The sequence below is a fragment of the Lissotriton vulgaris genome, chromosome 2_1, assembly GCF_964263255.1.
Source record: "Lissotriton vulgaris chromosome 2_1, aLisVul1.2, whole genome shotgun sequence".
NCBI lineage: Eukaryota > Metazoa > Chordata > Amphibia > Caudata > Salamandridae > Lissotriton > Lissotriton vulgaris.
In genome coordinates, this window is record NC_141687.1 from 2,026,595,765 (window position 1) to 2,026,618,276 (window position 22,512).

At 46.9% G+C, this 22,512-nt stretch overlaps 1 protein-coding gene across 1 annotated transcript in view; it reads right to left on the reverse strand.

The window, feature by feature from the left end:
- Positions 1-22,512, reverse strand: part of LOC147733678 (transient receptor potential cation channel subfamily M member 7-like) — a 1,990,815-nt gene that overhangs the window by 978,229 nt on the left and 990,074 nt on the right. Inside the window, exon 20 of the mRNA XM_086958252.1 lies at positions 14,223-14,351. Coding sequence (XP_086814378.1) covers positions 14,223-14,351 — 129 coding nt within the window. The remainder of the gene's footprint in view (positions 1-14,222; positions 14,352-22,512) is intronic.

Sequence of the window (22,512 nt, forward strand, 5' to 3'; positions counted from 1 at the left end):
CAAACTGCTGTAGCAAAAGAAGGAGCCCTATCCCAGGGGAATAGGATATCTGTTTTAATGGCAGTATGAGCCCTTGAGGCAGTAACACGACCAGGCATTCCAAATGCTATAGCTCTACATCCAAAATGGATACAATGGGAAAATTCTCTAGCTACAGAAGACGTGAAATACGCTTTTGATCCGAAAATGAATAAACTAGAAAATCTGGAATACGAACATGAATGCCCCCTCTCAATCGAAATTCTGCTTCTTGAACAGTACACCTGTGTAATCTATACAGACAGATTTGCATACCACTAAGTTGTGGAAAAACAAATTTACAATGCTGCGTGCGCGATTGTTAAAGGTCGCTGGCGCTTAGGTAAATTCAGACCGATGGTCACAAACTGAATCACTCAGAAACTGTACAGCTCAGCGAGCTGAAATAAGATCTCTAAAGATGGCGCTTGAAAATGTCGATCGCGAATTCCCAACACTAATAGTGTGCGATTCGCATTTCTGCGTCCGGTCTTACAATAATTCCATGCAGACCTGGATAAAAAACGGTTACAAAGATAAGACAGGTTTCACAATAAAGCAAAAACAACTTTGGGAACAAGTAGTTCTTTTGCAGAAAGAACTACAAAAGACTCACGTGATACATACGCAGAGTCTTCAACGTGATGGCGTTCACATTGCACGGAATTCATTGGCTCACAGAGCCACAGCGGCAGCTGATCACTCGGCTTCCGTAGCTACAAAAAAGCATACGAAAAAATAAATAGATGGCGAAACGCTGCTTGCAGTAAAAGCCTCAATGGAAGGCAATCATGCGGCGTTACCTTTAAACTATCCACTCAGTAATACATACATAATTGATGCGAACTCCGTTCCGTTTGCTCAAATCCCTGGAGTGGGGGGAAAGAGTAATTCCAAACACGAACCGGAGAATCTTCTTGATACAAGAAGCACACATGGGATTGGGTCTGAGGCACCAAGAGATCCTGTAATCTCTAATAGAATTACAATCAAAATACTGGTGGCCGGGGATGAGCGTGCAAATCTATAACTTTGAAATGAATTGTCAGGACTGCAACAGAGATCGCAGTTGTGAACCGGACCAGACACCTGCCCAGACACCACTATTAGACAGCATCAGGCTATCTATGCGCAGACATCCGAACGGAAGAATGTGATCCCATAAATATTAAGACGAGATTCATTTGGATGTGGCCGCAGCACTCGGCTGACGCCAGAACTGTTATAAAAGATTTGCGAGTCTTTATCGGCACATACGCATTTGGCGTGCTACATTCTGACCAGGGTCCTGCGTTTAGCTCTCGGGCTTACAAGGAGGCCATGGCCAGCATGGGCATTGCATTGCGGTATTCTAGTCCATTCCATCCCGAGGGAAATGGGGTAGTGGAGAGAAAAAACCGTGACAGAAAGCAATCTAAAACAGCGAGGGTATTAGGTTCGGGTGACGGGTATTATGTTCGGGTGACGGGTGGGTCAAACATCTAATAAGTGTCCAACGTAGTCTTAATATCAGGCCAAGAAATTCTCTAGGAGGTATCAGTCCGTACGAACTTTTATTTGGTACTAGAATGATCATCCAGGATTTGGATTGTCAGACTTCAGTGGTGAAACAAAAAACCTTTGAAATCAAAGATCGTTTGGCTGTTTTACAGGACTTGAATGAAACAAGAAAAAGTCTAAGTAACGACCACTGAAGAAAAACCACCTGTCCCAGCAAGACCTGTCTGGATTCCAAAGATTGGGGATCTGGTCAGAGAAAAGATCACGGTGAAGAAGGAATTTGGGCCTTCTTACAGAAAAGCAGTACCTGTCTTAGCTGTCAGCGGAACAAGATCAGTAGTACTACCGCCACTTGCTGGAAAAAAGGAGAACCGAGTTGTATCATTCGACCTGGTGAAACCACAACCATGTGGCCGATAATAAGTAGTAGGCCCAGTGGACTCCCAAGAAATAGCAGAAGACCAAATCTTGCTACAATCCAAGAGGTTCAAACAGACTAATCACATTTGATAAACCTTCAGTGAATAATAAAGGACTATGCAACAAAGCCTTGGAACGTGTGCCTCTTGAAACCCAAATTGCATCAGTTCATCAAGAAACACCTGTCTACAACGATGTAGCCTCAGACTATATAAATGTAACAAAAGAAAATCCAAAGATCAATGGAAATCCGGAAGCAATTCCACCAATTGACAGAACTGCGTCTGGCTACTTTATCAACTTTGATGACTTTTCTGATGATCCAAGTGAACATGAAGACAAGCCAGCAAACAAAACTTTCAAAAAGAAAATCACAGAGCTCTTTCATCCACTCAGAGAAACATATCTTACTTCACCATGGATTAAATTATGGATTGTGTTAGGTGTACTTTTCCTCCTTCTGTGACTCATCCTGGTTTTAAGTTTGGGTAGATTTATTGATGGAAAATATAGTACAATGGACACAGCAAGTCAGAACATCAACTTGGTCTTGAAACCACACAGATCCTCTCACATCGAAAAAAGAGAACTATCATCAGTGAACATCACAGCCATCCCTATACCTGGTGGTATAGCATGGGACAAAATTGACTATGAAATCTATGGCCCGGTTGAGCTCTTGAAATATCCACACCAATTTAAGATCTCCTTAAGTGACTTTGTATCACCTGGTACTTTCTCTGATGATTGGGACTTTGAAAATATTAATAATATGATGTCAGATTTAGAAATGTCAGCAAAATTTACAGAACATGAATATTTACAGGGTTCGTCGAATTATGAGGAAATGTATTGTTACAATCACTTTGGGCATCATTATCTGCATAAATCTGCAAATCCTAGAAATGTTTTCAGTTATAAACAGTGGGAACATTGTCCAACTCAACCAAAAGGCAGTTCGAAAACATTTTATGAGAAATTTCCATACTTCTCAGGGTTTAATTACACTAATCCAGAAACGTTTTAAATCAAAATGTTAAATAAGACAGGAGTGAAAAACATGTTGACAAATACTAAACTGATTTATTCTGAAAAATTTTATGAAAAAATATCTACATTTGGTTTTGAATTTTGGAAAAACAACATTGAGACAAAAACCATCTGGGGTACAAAAGAATGGCAGCTACAAGTTCTAGAATCATTATTTAGAGCCTGCATGATCCCAGAACAAATAGTGTTCCTGAATGACACCATTCAACCAAACAACCTGCCTTGGTTTAGCTAAGATAAAAGATTTAAACAACCCGTCTATACCAAAGCCCATGCCTGATAGAAACACCACTACAGACGAGGGGTTAGACGTGTCCTATATTTTAAAACAAAACAGAACAATTCCTGATTGGAACAAATGGTTAATCTGGCCCACAGACACTAATAACTGTCAAGATAGATTCCTGAACAAAATACAGGGGTTTAAACAGAACAGGCCAGACCCGAGATATTCCCAGAGACAACATCCAGGGATAATTACAACATACAGTGTAGGAAAACTATGCCTTGACTGCCTACAGAGATCCACACTTTCCAAAATTAAGCAACACTTAACTTTACTTAAACAAGGTGCCGACTTGCGAGATTTCGTAATGGGACCTCGCAAACAGCTTCAAAAACGTTTCATATACACCGGTATATATGCAGCTTACAATAAAGCTTGGAAAGTAACACAAATTGAAACTGCAGAAAAAATATGAGAAATTGATCGTATTAATTTGGAAAAATCACTTTCTGTAGTGGACAATGGGTTAACGACTCTGTCCTCCAAAATGTATTCACTGGACAGCATTGTATATTCTGCTATTGATATAATAGAACAGGATATGCTAATGTTACAACATGGCCAGTCCCAATTGCGTTCTATTGTACAGCTAGGCTGGACATTACAAAACCTCCGTTCAGGCTACGTGCCATGGCGTCTAATCAACATAACGTCATAATTTTCTATCTTTATCCTTACTGATAGACAAATCTCGTTGGCACAAAAAGGAGCAGACTATACGGTGCTGAGCATTGAAAAACTAGAAAGATTACCATTGACAATGTCAGAAAGACCTGTCATTGAATGGATAATACATGACACCATTACAATCCCGATAACAACTTTTCAGTTTCAATACTGTGAAAATATATACCAGCAGGCCTGTATGAAAGGTTGGGTAAAGGATATATCAAATCAACCTAGAATTTACCTTTTACACATAAATGTTATAGTGAAGGGAAAAAAGAGGTATTTCTTAGTGGTAACAATTGTAAAAAATCACTAAGCGGTACACTTCTGTCTCAAGGTATTAACTTGCATGGAGCCTGCGAAGGTTCATCAAACAACCTTTCACGTCATCTGCACGGCACCCCTGCTACACAGATAGAGCCCTTTTTCAGACAACTTTCCAACGGTAGCTACGTTATATTAAGTGACCACAGCTGTTGTGGCATGATGCCAGGAAAAGCCTATCTCGTGAGCGTTACTTCCAGGGTCATTTGTTGTATGCAAGTATTGTATCCAAACAGCAATCCAGACATGGAGGCAGCAATATGGCCTTCTGTGAATATCTCTTCTATTCGAATTGATACTTTAAGCAGAATGAAGTCTATTCTTTTACAAACAACTATGCCTTTAACCTCGTCCAAAGAGACGTATGAACTGCAAGTTGCAAGGACATCGGCAGAGATACATACCCTATTATCGACAAATTGCCCCGTACATTTCGTAGAAATGTTAAGCCAAATCTTTACCTGGACTGATACCAGTGCATCGCACATGTATTTAAGACAATTTTTTCGGGACTGTTAGCACCCTTTGAAACAGTTCTGGGCATCTTTCCGAATTTTGTGCATTCTCTTTTCGGTGGCCTGCCTCTTATTTTGGGACTCGTAGCAGGAATTTTATTTTTGTTCCTTCTGCCCCGATATGGCATGCCAAGTCACAGTCAAAACTCAGGCTACGATGGAAGAAACAATCCTAGCAATATGATACCGAGACCTTATCACTAAGGTCCTCGGATTGGCCCGGCTAAGAGATCTGAATACTACCTGGTTTCTTTCGTTCAGACCAATTTGGCAAAATTGCAACTTATCTGTGCTTCGTGTCTGCTATGCGGAGAAGAATGCATGTTGGACGTCTGTCTTACACTACCATCAGCAGTACCAATGGATATCGATGCTTTGCTTTGTCCGGTAGCGACTCATGCAACGTTTGTCCCCAGCGGCTACCGATTCTGATGACGGCATTCGTTGAGACTTCACCATTACGATTAGGTGGAGGTGAAGTACGAGATGAAAGCGGCACCAGACAGGTACAACCTTCTGTGAACATTGCTGATCTAAACACCGATGATGGCAATCCATAGCATATATATGCACTATTTCTGACTTTAAAGCGTTGGCCCAACTTTCACCTACTGTTGTAGACAAATTTTTTGCTGGTCTAGCTGAGGTAATGTTCTCTCCTAACAACGAGAATAATATTTGAAATAGCGAGGACACAGCGTTCCCTGAACTCTGAATTCGGCCTTCAGTTTTGATAAACAGCACTGCTGAAAACATTTGGAACTATTTTTTCCCTTGAAAGCAATTATTTTATCCCAATTTCCAAAATATTTACCTTTTTTTTAACATGATACTCTGCATAAAGTAGAACTATTCTTAGAGAACAGAACTTTTATTCTTAGAGACTCCAGAGACAATATTTTGAAATCAGCCTCTAGCACATGTACAATTTTGTATGAATATGTGATGAAAGGGTCTCGATTTTTTTTTCTGTATTAAGAGCCATTTAATGAATGTAATTTTCGTGATTCATTCAGTCAACATTCTAAATGTACAAAAGTTTATCTGAATGATACCACTGCTTGAAAGCGTACAGTGTAATACTAATTTTCGTGTATCTATACCATTTCAAATGCATTTGATGTATTTTGGGGTGGGATGGAAAACACATGCATACTTATATGTTTATATATTGCTTAGTATTTAGTAATGATGGACATTATACGTGGAGTGGGTGTTGTAAACTTATCTAGGACCCTAATTAAATATCCCCGATTTATGCCCTTATGTGGTTATAACAAATCATATCCTTATAAAGGCATAAGAATCATATCCATATTTAGTAATAGCCAATGCAGTCCAAATACGGCAAGGCTACTTCCTTAGACTCCTAGAAAGTACAACGAGTTCTTTAAACAAACCAAACCTCCAGCAACCTGGGAATTCCCCATGCTTTTGTTTTGATTTGTCCGATAACTCCTGCGAGTCCTGAAAGAACTGCCAGTTCCTAGTGACGGTTCTTATTGACATCTTATGTCCAACCTTACGTCAAACACAGCACCTTCCAGGTATAAATATACCAGCATTTGCCTTAAGCAACATACGGTTACCCAAAGCCCAGCTGATGCGAGTGCCGAAGGAAGCCATCCCTCCCATTTGACGCACTGAGAAAGACGCTGTTTTTTCTCCTGCCGAGAAAATCCAGCTCCAGTGTTTCCAGTCACGCTTGCGGGTTACTGGGAGATCGAGTCCTGAGAACGAGATACAAGACCTCCTTCATTCTAAAACCAAGGTACGGAGCTGACTAGACCATTAGAGAATTCTTGATTCAGATTCTTGGCAAAACTAACTTAACTTAGACTGTGACTCCCTTACTCCTTCCCACGTACTAGACTTAGGTTAGGTACACCGGGGTAGGCGTATTTAGAAGCACCAGTTGAGTACGTTTAGTCAACTTTTATCATTGTATGTAATTGTATATATTTTATCCACTTTAAGTATCATATGGCTCAGATACCATATCAATGCTTTTACAGTATTATTTTATAATACTCCTTTTACTGAACGCACTTTACTTTATGACAAGTATTGCAATTGTGGCAATTCACTTCTCTTGCATGAGAAAGAGGACTGCTCAATAAATAACACCTTTAATTGAAAACACCCGTCTCTCTATTTCTCTGCACTCTGGTGAAACTAAGTATGCAAGATTGACTGAGTGAAATAGCTATCTATTGTTTTCACACGACTCTGGAGATATACTTCTATTTCTGGAGGGAGCAAAGTTGTCATGTTTATGCGGTTGTCTGAAGCTAAACCCTTCTTGTCTAATCAGGGAAGGTAACTCCTCCCTGTTCATTCGAGAAAGTTTCTAGTGACCTCTGAGCTTGCTGGCATACCTAATTAAGTCTAACATATTCAGTAGAGACCTAGTCGACCTCAGTCCTACGTCTAAACTGCCGTTTATGTTATTCCAATGTGCAGAGCCTATTGGGAATATAGGAACTACACTACAAAGGCCACCTGCATCCTCCGAGTCCTCCGCCCACTCATGTTCGGACTTGCACTGCTGTGCAAGAGGGTCCTCCGACCCCTCCCAGTCATCCGCCTCCTCCACGGCCCAAGGCACAGGCGGCAGGGGAGGCACAGGGGAAAAGAACTACTCCAACGGCGCTGTTCTCTGTGCTGGTCGGCGCTGATCCGGCTCCATGTCCCAATTAGGGTCCCAAGCCGCAGCAAAATTGCCAGGAAACTTGGACAAGGGCGGAGGTGGGACGAACTGTACTCATTGTGGCGCCGGGAACGGCGCCGCAGGGGGCGGCGGGGCCGGAGTCGCCAGCGGAGGACCCTGTGGCGCCGGGGCCGGAGGTGCCTGAGGAGGACCTTGCGGCGCCAGGGCCAGAGGCAAGCAAGGGCCCTCAATAGGGACTGAGGAGCCCAAAGGAGGTCGTTGCAGTGTGGAGTCCCTCAGAGCTCTCCGCTGAGTCCCACCTTATTTAATATCTACATGAGGCCGTTGGCTGAGGTGGTACTTCCTTTGGGGATTCACACTGTCACATATGAGGATGACACACAATTAGTGGTGGGTCTTAACCGGAAAGATAATTCAAACTCAGGCTTGGAGGGCTGCCTTGTGAAGGTCTCTGAGTGGATGGATTTGTCCTTTCTCAAACTAAATGGCACAAAGACTGAGATAATGATCCTTGGCCATGCTGCACCCCATAATCTGGATTCTTTATAGCCTGCCTGCCTTGGTGCGCCTCCTGTCCGTAAGACACAAATTAAGAGTCTTGGGGTCTGGTTGGGTTGCAATCTGAATCTCAAAGTTCAGGCAAGTAAGGTTGCTGCTAATTTTTATGGCCTGATCAGGACAATGCAGAAGATTATTCCCCTTCTGCCATCTGAAGCCAGGCGCATGGTGATTCAATCCCTGGTTCTTTCACGGTTGGACTACGCAAATGTAGTCTACCTGGGTGCGCCATTGGGAACTATCAGGAAACTGCAGATAGCACAGAATTGTGCGGCTCGTCTCCTGACGGGTATCCCTAGGCGTAAGCAGCTAAACTAGCCCTCAGACGACTTCATTGGCTTCCGGTTGCAGACAGGGTCAGGTTCAAAGCACTATGTATTGTCCATAAGTGCATCTCAGGTAAAGGGCCAGCTTTGCTGCAGCCCTTGGTGCAGTTATAGGACACCAAGAGGACGCTGAGATCTAGCAATAAACAACTGCTGTCAGTCCCAAAGGTTAAAACGTTCTCGGACCGGATGACGGCTGTTCTCCTACAACGCAGCCAGGCTTTGGAATCAGCTTCCTGATCCCATCCGCCTTGAAGCTGGCCATCTTAGGTTTAGGAAATAGCTGAAGACCTTTCTTTTTGCCTGATCATTGTTGAATGAGTGTGGTGACAGTATGCGCTGGGATGCCTTTTGGGTAGCCATGCGCTATATATTTGCGTATTCAATTCAATTCAAGGCACGCCGGCGGGAACCCTAGGTCTGAAATGGCGGCCAATGGGGCAAGGAACTCTTGCACCTGAGCCGGAGTCGCCGACAGACCTGGGTAGGGTGGGTAGACCCCGGGAATCTCAGGCTTTCTTGTGACGCCTCTTACCCGACTCAGAGGGTGAAGACTTGCACCCTGAGGAGTGATGATGATGGCTCAGCAGTCTGTCCCTCGAGCGACCCCTGGACCTCGAACGGTACGGAGACGGCTGCCGAGCCTCCAGCAGCTTTCGGGATCGCTCCCGCAAAGCCATCCTTGCACCATGGACAGTCAAAACAAGACCTGAAGTCATGGTCACGCCCCAGACAGTAGAGACAGACACCATGGGGGTCGTCCACCGACATCGTACGGCGGCAGGCCCTGCAGGATTTAAACCCAGGCATCCCTACGTGGCACCAGAAGTCAAGACTCAAAAAGAAGTAAAGACAAAAGTCTCAAAAAAGTTAGTCAAAAAGTGATTAGGGTACGTGCTCTAACCGGATCTGCGCTTGCTGGCGCAGAAAAAGTAAGAACTGAAGTCAGCTCGCATGGGTGGCGTCTAAGTAGTCTCTGTGAGGTCATCTCGGCACTTACAACGCCAGCGACGGACGCGGAGCCGCACAACGCCATATACTAACGCACAGGGGTACTGCTGACTAAAAACTTTCAGGATCCAGTCTGACGCCTGGGGATATTCTAAGGTAAGGAATCTATCACTAATGTGTCTGTTTCAGATCTATGGCTTACAAACAATGGGATCCGCGTAATTGTTATAAGGTCCTGACTAAGGGACAGACCGAACAGGGCATCAAAGGCCAAAACAGGTTGACCACTCCTGTATGATGTTACAGTTAATTAACACATACTAGAACATCACCTTTCTTTTAAACTTACCCCTGCATCTTCCACACATATTATAGTAGTCCTTGAAGATCCAGGGAGTAATTTTAGACACTTTCAGATGGACTCCACCAGTGCTTCCACTCGAGTGGAGTCAGTAATCACTGAGGGAAGCGAGTACCTAGGTGTGAAGCCCACAGATTAAGCCACCCAATGACAATACCACAGTGGTGATTAATATTTTCCACTAATGGCAAAATTTGGATAAGGGTTTCGGGAGAACTTTGACAACACTCGAGTCCTCCCAGATTGACAGAATTCACTCACTTTTGATTGACAGTAAGTTTACATGGGGTAGACAGGTGAAAGTAGGTCGAGTCCTACCGAATTGGGGGTATAAAATGAGCATCCAGTATTAGTTTGTTGCTCTGCTGGTCAACTAAAGATTTCTAAGGAATTTCAGACTAATGAGTACTGTATTCAAATATTTGTAGGTCTCACCCAACAGTGCACATTCGCTCTTGCTGCTAGAATTACTGTACTAAGTAAAGGTCCTGGAGCCCGCTAATCACTTACCATTTGCTAGCTTGCCATTCCCTTGAGCTGCCTCTTAATTGGCTACCATATGCCTCACATCACTTCCTTTTATTTCTCTGAAGCATGGACCAAGTATCAATTGATTTCATTTGATTAGTGTCCTTCCGCTGCTTGCACTATGATTCAGGATACTTTTTTTTCCCTATCCATCATTTTCACTTCCATGTTACACCATTGGGGTACTTTTAACTTTCATCCTGCAGGAGTAGTAGTTGTTGCCTTAATTTATTTTGGAATTCTGCACTTCCTTTTACCGCACCAAACAAATGGCACGGAATAGTAAAGCACTCCTTGTGACTGCATGTGCTTGTATGCTGCGCCTCTTCTCTGCGCATAAAAGCATGTGTCGGTTTAACCCCTTGCGTGCTCATGACGGAACCGTTCCGTCACAAGCCTCGGGTGGGCTGTGCTGGTGAAGGAACGGTTCGCCACGGCCCGCTCGCCGCGCCTGCGCGGCGCGAATTCCACGCCTGCGCTGAGCGTTCTATTGAGTGGGCGAGGCCGTGACGGAATCGTTCTGTCACAAGCAGAGCCCACCCGAGGCTCGTGACGGAGCAGTTCCGTCAAAAGTACGGGAGCGCCGTGCGGCCCCACCATCCCCCTTGGCACTGCGGCGGAATAGCCGCCGCAGCTAAGGGGTTAAAGCATACATTAGTCTGAAACAGGACTCCCATAGTCTATCCAAACAGGCTTTCCAGTTACATGCTTCAGAAAAGGCTGCCACTAAACAACAAACCTTCTGGACACAATTGTGCCTTTTCAAGCACAAAGTATGTGGCCTTAAAGTGCCTAAATTTTTGAGCACTGATCCAGTTAATCCATTTCTCCTTGAAACCTGTGCCTAAGCCCTCAGATGTATTCCGCCGAAAAACTCACGTGCCCTATATTTATATGCACTTAGGTGCAAGAGATGTAGCCCAATGGCCAGAGCTACACTCCAGTCCAATCTACCCCCCCCCCCCCCACTCTACTCCACTTTAATCAACACAACTCTAATAAAATCTACCCAACCCCACTCCAGGCTACCCCACTCCAGGCTACCTCACCCCAATCGAATCAATACCACCTAACTTTACCCCACTCCAGTCCAACCCACTCCACCCCAATCTACCCCACTCCAATTAAAACTACTCCACTCCAATTGACCCCACGCTACCCTTCTATATCCCGGGAAGGGGAGAAGTGTGGTGCAGCAGCCAGGGTGGCTGACTCCGGAGAGTGGGGCTCAAAGTTCGATTGCTGGCGGCAGCTCAGCCCAGCATCATGCGACTCTGGGTAATAGTTCGCTTAATCTCCCAGACGGCCCATATGACCATGAAACCCTTAAGCGCTGATATATTTGTGTTTTACAAACAGGATTTATTATTATTACCCTAATCTACCCCACTACACTCCAACCTACCCCAAAAAACTCCAATTGACCCTACTCCTATCTAATGAACTCCAACACGATATAAACCACTCAAATCTCCACTCTACCGTACTACGTTCGAATGTACCTCACTCCACTGTAAACTACCCAAATCTGTGCCAATTCACCACAGTCGACCCCAGCCAACTCTACGTCACCCCACACAACTCCAACTTAACCAACTCTCCACCACCTCAAGCCCACCCTAATCTACCCCATGCCAATCAACTCCACTACAAACAACCCCAATCTATCCCACTTTACCCCGCCCACCTGCAATCTACTACATTCTACCCCACTCCCCTCCACTCTACCCAAGTCCACTACAATCTACCTCACTCCCCTCTACCCCATTTCAATACAATCTAACCGATTCCACTACAATCTAACCGATTCCACTACAATCTAACCGATTCCACTACAATCTAACCGATTCCACTACAATCTAACCGATTCCACTACAATCTAACCGATTCCACTACAATCTAACCGATTCCACTACAATCTAACAGATTCCACTACAATCTAACAGATTCCACTACAATCTAACAGATTCCACTACAATCTAACAGATTCCACTACAATCTAACCGATTCCACTACAATCTAACCGATTCCACTACAATCTAACCGATTCCACTACAATCTAACCGATTCCATTACAATCTAACCGATTCCACTACAATCTAACCGATTCCACTACAATCTAACCAATTCCACTACAATCTAACCAATTCCACCTCAATCACCACCACCCTCCCCAATCTACCCCACTCCATCCCACCATAATCTACCCCACTCCATCCCACCATAATCTACCCCACTCCATCCCACCATAATCTACCCCACTCCATCCCACCATAATCTACCCCACTCCATCCCACCATAATCTACCCCACTCCATCCCACCATAATCTACCCCACTCCATCCCACCATAATCTACCCCACTCCATCCCACCATAATCTACCCCACTCCATCCCACCATAATCTACCCCACTCCATCCCACCATAATCTACCCCACTCCACTTCAATCTACCCCACTCAACTTCAATCTACCCCACTCAACTTCAATCGACCCCACTCAACTTCAATCGACCCCACTCAACTTCAATCGACCCCACTCAACTTCAATCGACCCCACTCAACTTCAATCGACCCCACTCAACTTCAATCGACCCCACTCAACTTCAATCGACCCCACTCAACTTCAATCGACCCCACTCAACTTCAATCTATCCCACTCAACTTCAATCTATCCCACTCAACTTCAATCTATCCCACTCAACTCCAATCTACCCTACTCCAAATACCCCACAACACTCCAATGTATCCCAATCCACCCCACTCCAATATACCCTAACCCACTCCACCTGATTTCAACATACACCAGCCCACTTTACCCCACCACAAACTACCTTACTCTAATCCAATCAACACCACTCAAGCCCAATCTACCTCATTCCACTCCAATCCAATCTACCTCACTTTAATCTACCCTACTACACTGCAATTTACCTCAGTCTACCCCACCCAATTCAAATCTACCCCACTCCACACAAAATCTACCCCAGACTACTCTACCCCAATCTACTCCACCCTAATCTACTCCACTCCAATTCAATCTAGCCCACTCTTATTTACCCTACTCTCCCACTCCAATCTACCCCTCTCTCCCACACTCCAATGTACCACACTCCGATCTACCCCACTCCACCCCATCTCAATAATTTTAGCCATGCTGAACAGCAGCCACACCAGTGCACCACGTGACTAAAACACATTGCATACAGCATAGGCGGGACCTATTGGCTTTGCCAATGTTTGTTATACACAACACAGCCCCTTTTATGGCACTGAATCTTTGTTTCCTCACCAGACGAATCAAGCATATGCTAGCTAGTCGGTTGCTACGTTCAGCCGAGCCAAAGTGCTCTACTTTCATCGCAACGAAACGGGCATGGAGTCTAAAACCTTAATTTATGTAACAGTTGTTCTCTGGACCTAAGAGCAATCATTAACATTCTTCATTTTTAAAAGGCAAAAAAAACCTCAAAGCGTGGCTCATTACCTTTAGATTCCAATCTAAATTTACATGTGGGCGGCAGAGTATCTGATGTGTTTTTGAGCACAACATAGCACCCAATATTAACGGGCAGGAAGCGCCATAACAGGAGAATAATTGCCATTGAATTTGAGATGATTAAAAAAATGCTTACTTTCTCTCCTACCTAAAAGGAGACGCCATTCTCTACTTGGGAGCGAAAGTGAGGCCTAATAAAACGAGAATTGCATTAGTACTTTTTAAAGTAAATTACAATCATTTTTTTCCAGCTTTGTTTCTACCTGCATAACTCTTTCCAAAGGTATTAGAATATTACACAGTCAGGTTCGCTTTTTTGGTGAATGTTTTTGGTACGGGGAAATTAAGTGATCTACCCACGATGTTGAGCCAACAGGAACCTTGTTGTCCAGTTCCAAAGTCGGCAGCTCCATCCTGTAGGCCACATCTCCTCAATACAAAAGGGATCATGTGTAAATTATCAGTATACATTTTCTCTTAATGTAAACCATGCATTTAGTTAGTGGTTTTAAATACAAATATTTAGAGGCAAATTGCTTAATAACATACCTCACGAAATTTTTCAACCGCTGATGTAAAAATGTAAGAAATGACAATCCATTCGTGAACAGAAGGCACGTTCTCCATCTTCACGAGAACCACAAATGTGTAAAGCATCAGAAATCCCAAGTATGCCAACTAGAGAAGAGGGGACAAAGAAAGGTTATGACTTGCTTCGTATTAGAACTAAACCCAAAGTTTCATTGCCAATACAGTTTAAAAGCTTAAAAAATCGAATGCTCCCAAATACTATTATCTGTTTCGGCACACATTACAGGTAATGCTTAATAACCTGTAGCTGGTTGGAATGCTAAAATACTTAACACTGGTAATCATTTCTCAATAAAAGGAATTGTAAACAAAATAAAGTTTGCTAAACGCCCTTGCCTGCAAACGAACCTACAAGCAAAAGCCTGGGCGGGACTACGTCTCCCAGACAGCAAGGAGGAGGAGGCAGGGCCAAGGTGCCGGCTTAGCTTTTAAGCGCTAGAGCTTTCCTGCAGAGAGAGACGCGTTTGGGCCAGTCATAGCCCAGACGAGACTGGGCCAACCCAGACACAGCGAATACCCCAAGTTCAGAGATTGACAACTTCTTGGGACATACTACCACACAAATACAACCTATAAAAGGGTTACCTGCCCAAAACAGCCCACCAGGAGAGGGATAGCTTTGGTCTCTGAGTCTACCAGATGCATACATGCCAACATTTTAACTTCGATAAGAGGGAGGAATATGCAAGGGTGGAAAGACCTGAATAACGCGTAACACGAAACGGGTCAGACGCAACACAAAATGGATCTCAGGCAGTGGTGGCTTGTGACATTTGAAAGTAGTGGGGTGTAAACTTTCTGTCGGAGTACACCGTGGTGAGCGAGGGCAGCGAGAGAGGCTGAACATCTTAACCCCTTGTATGCTTGTGAAGTAGGGTGACCAACTGGCATTGGTGCAAATTCAGGACGGTGAGTGTAAAAATTCAGGACAAAGGGTCAAAATTCAGGACACAAATTCAGGACAGGAGGTCAAAATTCAGGACAAAACTTCAGGACAATAGGCACGTTTTACAGACACATCAGAGGTCGTGCAATAGTATATAAGTAAGCCCAGCTGTTTCCAAACATATTCAACCGTTTGCAAACCTATCCATCATGTATCCTTCTATCTATCATTTCACTCATCCATCCCTTCATCCATCCCCTCATCCATCCTTTCACTCATCTCCATTATCCATCCATCCACCATTTCACCCTATCCATCTGTACACTTATCCATCCACTCTTCATCCCATCCATCCATTCACTCATCCATTCAGCCATTTACCCTTTCACCAATCCAGCCATCCTTTCACTTACTAATCCTTCCACCCATCCACTATTTTAGTCATCCATCCATCCTCCCTTTCTCTCTCCATCGACCCTTTCACTTAGCCATCCTTCCTTCCTTCCATCCATCCATCCATCCATCTACTCATCCACCCATTGATCCTATCACTCATCCATCTATCATTTCACTCCTTCACACATCTATTCATCCTTTTGTTCATCTACCCTCTCTTTCACTCACTCATCCATCCTTACATCCACCCTTTCACTCATACGTCCATTCATTCACCCTTGCACTCATCAATCCATCCATCATTTCACTCATCCACCTACCCACCCATCATCCACCCAACCATCCACCCACCCACCATCCACGCACCCACTCATCCATCCTTTCACCCACCCACCATCCAATCCACTGATCCATCCTTTCACCCACCCACTATCCACCCACCCACCCACTCACTCATCCATCCATCCATCCATCCTTTCACCCACCCACTCATCCATCCATCCTTTCACCCACCCACTCATCATCCATTTATCCTTTCACCCACCCACCCACTCATCATCCATCCATCCTTTCACCCACCGACTCTCCATCCATCCATCCTTTCACCCACCCATCATCCATCCATCCACCTCATCATCCATCCATCCACCTCATCATCCATCCATCCTTTTCCCTCATCATCCATCCATCCATCCATCCTTCTACCCACCCACTCATCATCCATCCATCCTTCCCCCATCATCCATCCATCCCCTCATCATCCATCCATCCTTTTACCCACCCCCTCATCATCCATCCATTCCCTGATCATCCATCCATCTATCCTTTCACGCACCCCCTCATCATCCATCCATCCACCCTTCCCCTCATCATCCATCCTTTCACCCACCCCCTCATCATCCATCCCCTCATCATCCATCCATCCATCCTTCCCCTCATCATCCATCCTTCCCCTCATCATCCAATCATCCATCCATCCTTTCACCCACCTATCCATCCATCCTTTCACCCACCTATCCATCCATCCTTTCCCTCTATCCATCCATCCCCTCATCCATCCATCCTTTCCCTCTATCCATCCATCCCCTCATCCATCCATCCCCTCATCCATCCATCCCCTCATCCATCCATCCCCTCATCCATCCACCCCCTCACCCATCCCCTCATCCATCCTTCCATACCCTCACCCATCCATCCATCCTTCCCCTCATCCATCCATCCTTCTTTCTCCTCATCCATCCATCCATCCTTCCCCTCATCCATCCATCCTTCCCCTCATCCATCCTTCCCCTCATCCATCATTCCCCTCACCCATCCATCCATCCCATCCATTTATCCTTCCCCTCCATCCATCCATCTCCTGATCCATCCATCCTTCCCCTCCATCCATCCACTCCATCCATCCCCTCATCCATCCATCCTTCCCCTCCATCCATCCATCCTTCCCCTCCATCCTTCTCCTCATCCATCATCCTTCCCCTCATCCATCATCCTTCCCCTCATCCATCTTTCCCCTCATCCAGCTACCCTTCCACCCATACATCCAGCTATTTACATTTTCTCTCCATCCTTCCCCCTCACTCAATCCATCCATCCTCTCTCATTAGCCATTTATTCAATCTTTCATTCATCCATTCACCCTTTCACTAATTCATCTAGCCATTCACCCATCCCTTCACTTACTTACTCGCCGACCTTTCCATATTAATTTTGAGCTGAGCCCTTTTGAGAAGAGGCCCATCAAGAACTTCACCCTCGCTGCAGGGGCCCCGTTCCAGGACTGGGACAGAAACCACCAAGGGAGGAGACAGGATCCACCACAGGGGGGGACAAGAGCCACCACAGGTGGGGGTGGACTGGAGCCACCACATGGGGGGACAGGAGCCATCCCAGGTGTGGGGTGGACTGGAGCCACCACATGGGGGGACAGGAGCCATCACTGAGGGGAGGGCAGGAGCCATCACAGGAGAGGGAACACAGGGGTGGGCATGCAGTATTCTAGTATCATCTTGGGCTCCTCTCCTGCACAAGACAACGAGAAGACAGGCTCTCTGTCCAAAATGCCATCCCCCCACTGTGATGTACAGTACTTAAAGGAGATGCTCTAAGAGAACTGATTGAACTGATTGTCCTCCATACTTTGTTAATCAGTGTGGGTGCGATTGTGCCATTTCTCTATTTTCTTACATTATAGACTGCATGTTTGAAGAACCGAGGTTTGCTTACAATTTATTGACAGTAATTACGCTCTGTGAAAAGAACCACATGCTGCCTCGGTGTAATCAGGGGTGTAATCTGGCCGAGTCTCGGATGTTTGGGGCCCTGGGTAGAAATGGAATGTGTGAGCCCCCCTCTAAATAGCAGAGATGTTAGAACTGGGGGTCTCTAGTTGGCAGAGGTAAGTACCTTAGACCAAGTAGGGACCCTTGCTTCTAGTCAGGGTGAAGGAATACACACAGTAGATAACCTCCGCTCTCCTCTAGGTAGCTTGGCGCGAGCAGGCAGGCTTATCCCCAAGGCAATGTGTATAATAATTGCACTCAACACAAAAATAATCCCCCAATCCACCACAAACTGAGACCACACAGGTAAGTATATTTTTATAAAAATATATAACTTTATCTAGTTTCAGCAAGGTAAATCAGCAGTTGCACGATAATCACTTCATTATAAAAAAAATGATCTACTTAATCTTAATTGGTGTTTCTACGTTTCAGGAAGTTTTTGAAGCAAATGTCTCTAGTCTCTTTACTTGGCAAAAAGAGATGCCAATGATTGTGTGATCGCAACGCTCTCAAAATGAGCCAAGACACAATCCAGCGTTTGGTAATGTAGGCGCTCTTAACATGAGCAAAGAAACAAATGCCAGTGTTCAGTAATGTAGGCGCTCTTAAAATGAGCAAAGAAACAAATGCCAGTGTTCAAGCTTCCTAAGGACTCCAAGCGCTGTCAATGCGCTTCTGCGCGAGGCTCGGGGACTCTTTTCTCCCCCCTTGTGCAGCCTCGCGCCTTCCTGGGACTCAGGAGCCCCAGGCTGTGCAGATCGCACGCGTCCCCGCCCCGGCCGGTCCCCTGCCCTCTCCCGCCCGCTCTCGACAATCCAACGAGCGGCGGGGGAGGAGGCGAGGCTCACCTTGTGTGGAACGGCAGGCCAGGGGTGCGGGACGCTTTTAGAATCCCTCGGCGAGGTCAGGTCACTTCTTCCCGGGCCCGGCGGTGATCGCGCTGATTCCTCGGCTTCTTCGGCTGCCTCAGCGAAGGCAGCCAATCCCCTCGCGGCTCCTCAGGCGAGCCTCCACAGCACCCGGGAGTCAGCCAATGGCAGCGCGGCTCCCGGGAAAGTAAACAATGACGCTCCGTGACTCCGGCCAATCACGGCCCACCACTGCTGATGACGCTGCGCCGCACGGGCCAATCCCGTCGCGGCGTTAGTGAGGGGGCTCGGCTCCCTCCACCAATGGGAGCGCGGCGGCTTCGTTCTTCGCCGCGGCAGCGCCTGGACCTCTAGGCAAGTTACGGGGGGGGTTCCTGGCCCCGGGCCGCGGTGGTGATTTGGCGGCAAAGGGTTTTCAAGGGCGCTGGTCCCGATTAGACCCCCCTCTCGACCTCCCCACCACGTTGGAGCGGATTTCACGAGGGGAGGCGCCACAAGCCTCCAACCCTCACAGGAAATGTGCCGATGAGCACACCGATCCCTTCCTCACGCTCCGCAGTCGAGTACCACACGCTCCAGGTCCACAACAGCACAATCTTGCAGCTGTTTTCTGGCAAAGCTTTAGGAACCTTTAGCCCTGGGTTCCCAACAGGAGGCCAGCTCTTCTCATGCCCTTGGAGATTCAGTGGAGACACAGCACACAGCAAAGTCTCTGTAGTTTCAAGCAGGCAGGGTCACAGCTCACAGCAAAGTCCCTTTCTCCTCCTCAGCTTCAGTTGCAACAGCAGAACAGGTCAGCCCTTAGAGCACACAGCAAGGCAATCTTCCTTTAGTTCTCCAGCCGTCCTTCTTCCAGCAGAGGTTCCTCCTTGATTGTAGAATTTTAGAATCTGATCTTCTGTTGTAAGGGGTCCTTCCCTTATACCCCTGAACGCCTTTGAAGTTCTTTGTGCAAGGGGGTCCTTGGCTCTGGAATGTTTCTGGTGTTCTTCTTCCTGACAGCTTCAGGGCCAGGGGTGACAGTGGGCCGGCAGGGGAGTTAGCCAGCACGGTGGTCAGGCAGGCACAGCCCAGCACTATCAGGCGCTCCTCTCTCCCCTTCCCCGGGCAACAGATGTCGCCTTTCACCCCTGGGCTGACTCCAACCCCCTCCGGGGCCCTGCAGCTCCTGTCACGCAGGCATTCCACACACACAGGCCCAAGCACACAGAAAGGTTTATACAAAAGAACAGCCACTTTCTAAAAGTGCTATTCTCAACCCCAGGATCCAAAAACAACCTTCACTAAAAGATGTGTCATTTAATTCTGAGTTCAGGGATATCTTTCATTGATGTTCCATCTTGTTCCTATAGGGAGATAGGCTGGGGTCCAATGGGACCAGCCTCCCCATGTTACCCTAGGGAGCCTTACAGCCCTACTGCAGTGAGCACACAAAGTGGCTGCTGCTCTCCACCAGTGCATGTTACCTGCACTAGTAAATGCTCTCCCCTATCCATACACTGCACCCTGCCCAGGGGGGTACCTGGAGCCTTCCATAGGGGTGGCTGATGTGCACAGACATGGGAGGGTTAAGCCCAGCCAGTGGGGACACTGGCCAGGCGGACATGGCAGTCCACTGACTGCACACAGGCCCTGCGCTGGCAGGCCTGAGACATCATTTTAGAGCTACTCATGTGGGTGGCGCAATCTGCGCCGCAGGCCCACTAGTAGCATCTGTCATCACCAGCCCTGGCACACACAGCGCACTTTACTAGGGACTTCATGGTGATACAAATATGCCAATCAGGTATATTCAATCCATATGACAATTTACAGAGGGAGCACTTACCCTCTGACACTGTTCAGCAGTGGCAGAGGGTCCAAAGCATCTAAACCAGCAAAAACGAAATCCAGCACAGCATCAAAAATACATGAGTCAGAGGCAAAAAGATGGGGGAATAACCACGCCAAGGATGTCAGGTCTAACACGTGTCCCCTCCAGCTGAAAGTGGGGAGAACTACCCAACCTCTTGGGAGTCCTCATCACTAAGGCGGAATAATCTGGACAGACCGTCAGCATTGGCGTGTTCTGTACCAGGGCAGTGCTCCACCGTGAAGTCCATCCCCTGTAGGGAAATGGACCACCTCAACAGTTTTGGATTCTCGCCCCTCATATGCATTAACCATCTGAGGGGCCTGTGGTCGGTCTGAACACGGAAGTGAGTCCCAAACAGGTAGGGCTTCAGCTTCTTCAGAGCCCAGACCACAGCGAAAGCTTCCCTTTCGATTGCACTCCATCTCTGTTCCCTGGGGAGTAGCCTCCTACTAATGAAAGCCACTGGTTGGTCTTCGCCCTCCTCATTGATCTGTGAGAGTACTGCTCCCACGCCTTGCTCTGAAGCGTCAGTTTGCACAATGAACTCACTGGAAAAGTCAGGTGCCTTAAGCACCGGTGCTGTGCACATGGCAGTTTTGAGGGTGTCAAAAGCAGCTTGACAGGCCTCAGTCCAATTCACTTTCCTGGGCTGATTTCTAGATGTCAGCTCTGTCAAAGGGGCTACAATGGTGCCATAACCTTTGACAAACCGTCTGTAATACCCGGTGAGACCTAAAAAGGCTCTCACCTCAGTCTGGGTCTTGGGGGGTTCCCAAGCCAGAATGGTCTCAATCTTCGCCTGTAGGGGCGCCACCTGGCCGCTCCCCACCTGGTGTCCCAAGTACACCACAGATCCCTGCCCTATCTGGCACTTACTGGCCTTGATAGTGAGGCCTGCCTTTTGCAGAGCCTTCAACACTGCGCAGAGGTGTTGCAAGTGTTCCTCCCAAGTGGAGCTGAACACCGCAATGTCATCCAGGTATGCTGCGCTGAATTCCTCCAGCCCTGCTAATACCTGGTTGACCAGTCTCTGGAATGTGGCCGGGGCATTTTTCATCCCAAAGGGCATGACACGAAACTGGAAGTGCCCCTCGGGTGTTGAAAATGCTGATCTTTCTTTGGCCCCCTCAGTTAAGGCAATCTGCCAGTAACCTGAAGTCAAATCAAAAGTGCTCAGGTACCGGGCAGCTCCCAACCGATCCACCAGCTCATCAGCTCTGGGAATGGGGTGCGCGTCAGTCTTGGTGACCGCATTGAGCCCGCGGTAGTCCACACAGAAACGGAGTTCTGGGGGGCCACCAGGTGTAGCAGCTTTCTTAGGCACTAAGACCACTGGGCTAGCCCAGGGGCTGCTGGAGGGCTCAATAACCCCTAGCGCTAACATCTTAGAAACCTCTTCTTTGATGCTAGCCCTGACCTTGTCAGCCACTCTGTAAAACTTCTGTTTCACAGGCAGGTTGTCACCGGTGTCCACATCGTGGACGCACCACTTGGTGACACCTGGGGTCAGGGAGAACAGGGGGGCGAACTGACCCAAGACTTGGCGACAGTCCTTCTGCTGCTCTGGGGTCAGGGTGGGTGAGAGTATCACACCATCCACTGACCCATCCTGCTCCTTGACTGCCAGGAGGTCAGGGAGAGGATCACTATCCTCCTCCCCTCCAGCATCTCTAGCCATGAGCATAGTCACTTCAGTCCTCTCAAAGTGAGGTTTGAGGCGGTTCACATGTAGCACTCTCAGGGGTTGCCTGGGAGTCTTCAGGTTAACCAAATAGGTAACCTCGCTCTTGCGCTCCACCACCTCGTATGGCCCAGACCACTTGTCACGGAGCGCACAAGGCTCCACAGGCGCCATCACCCACACTTTCTGTCCAGGTTGGAACTCCACTAGAGAGGTGTTCTGGTCATACCACCTCTTCATTTCCTCCTGGCTAGCCTCCAGGTTCTCTTGCGTGAG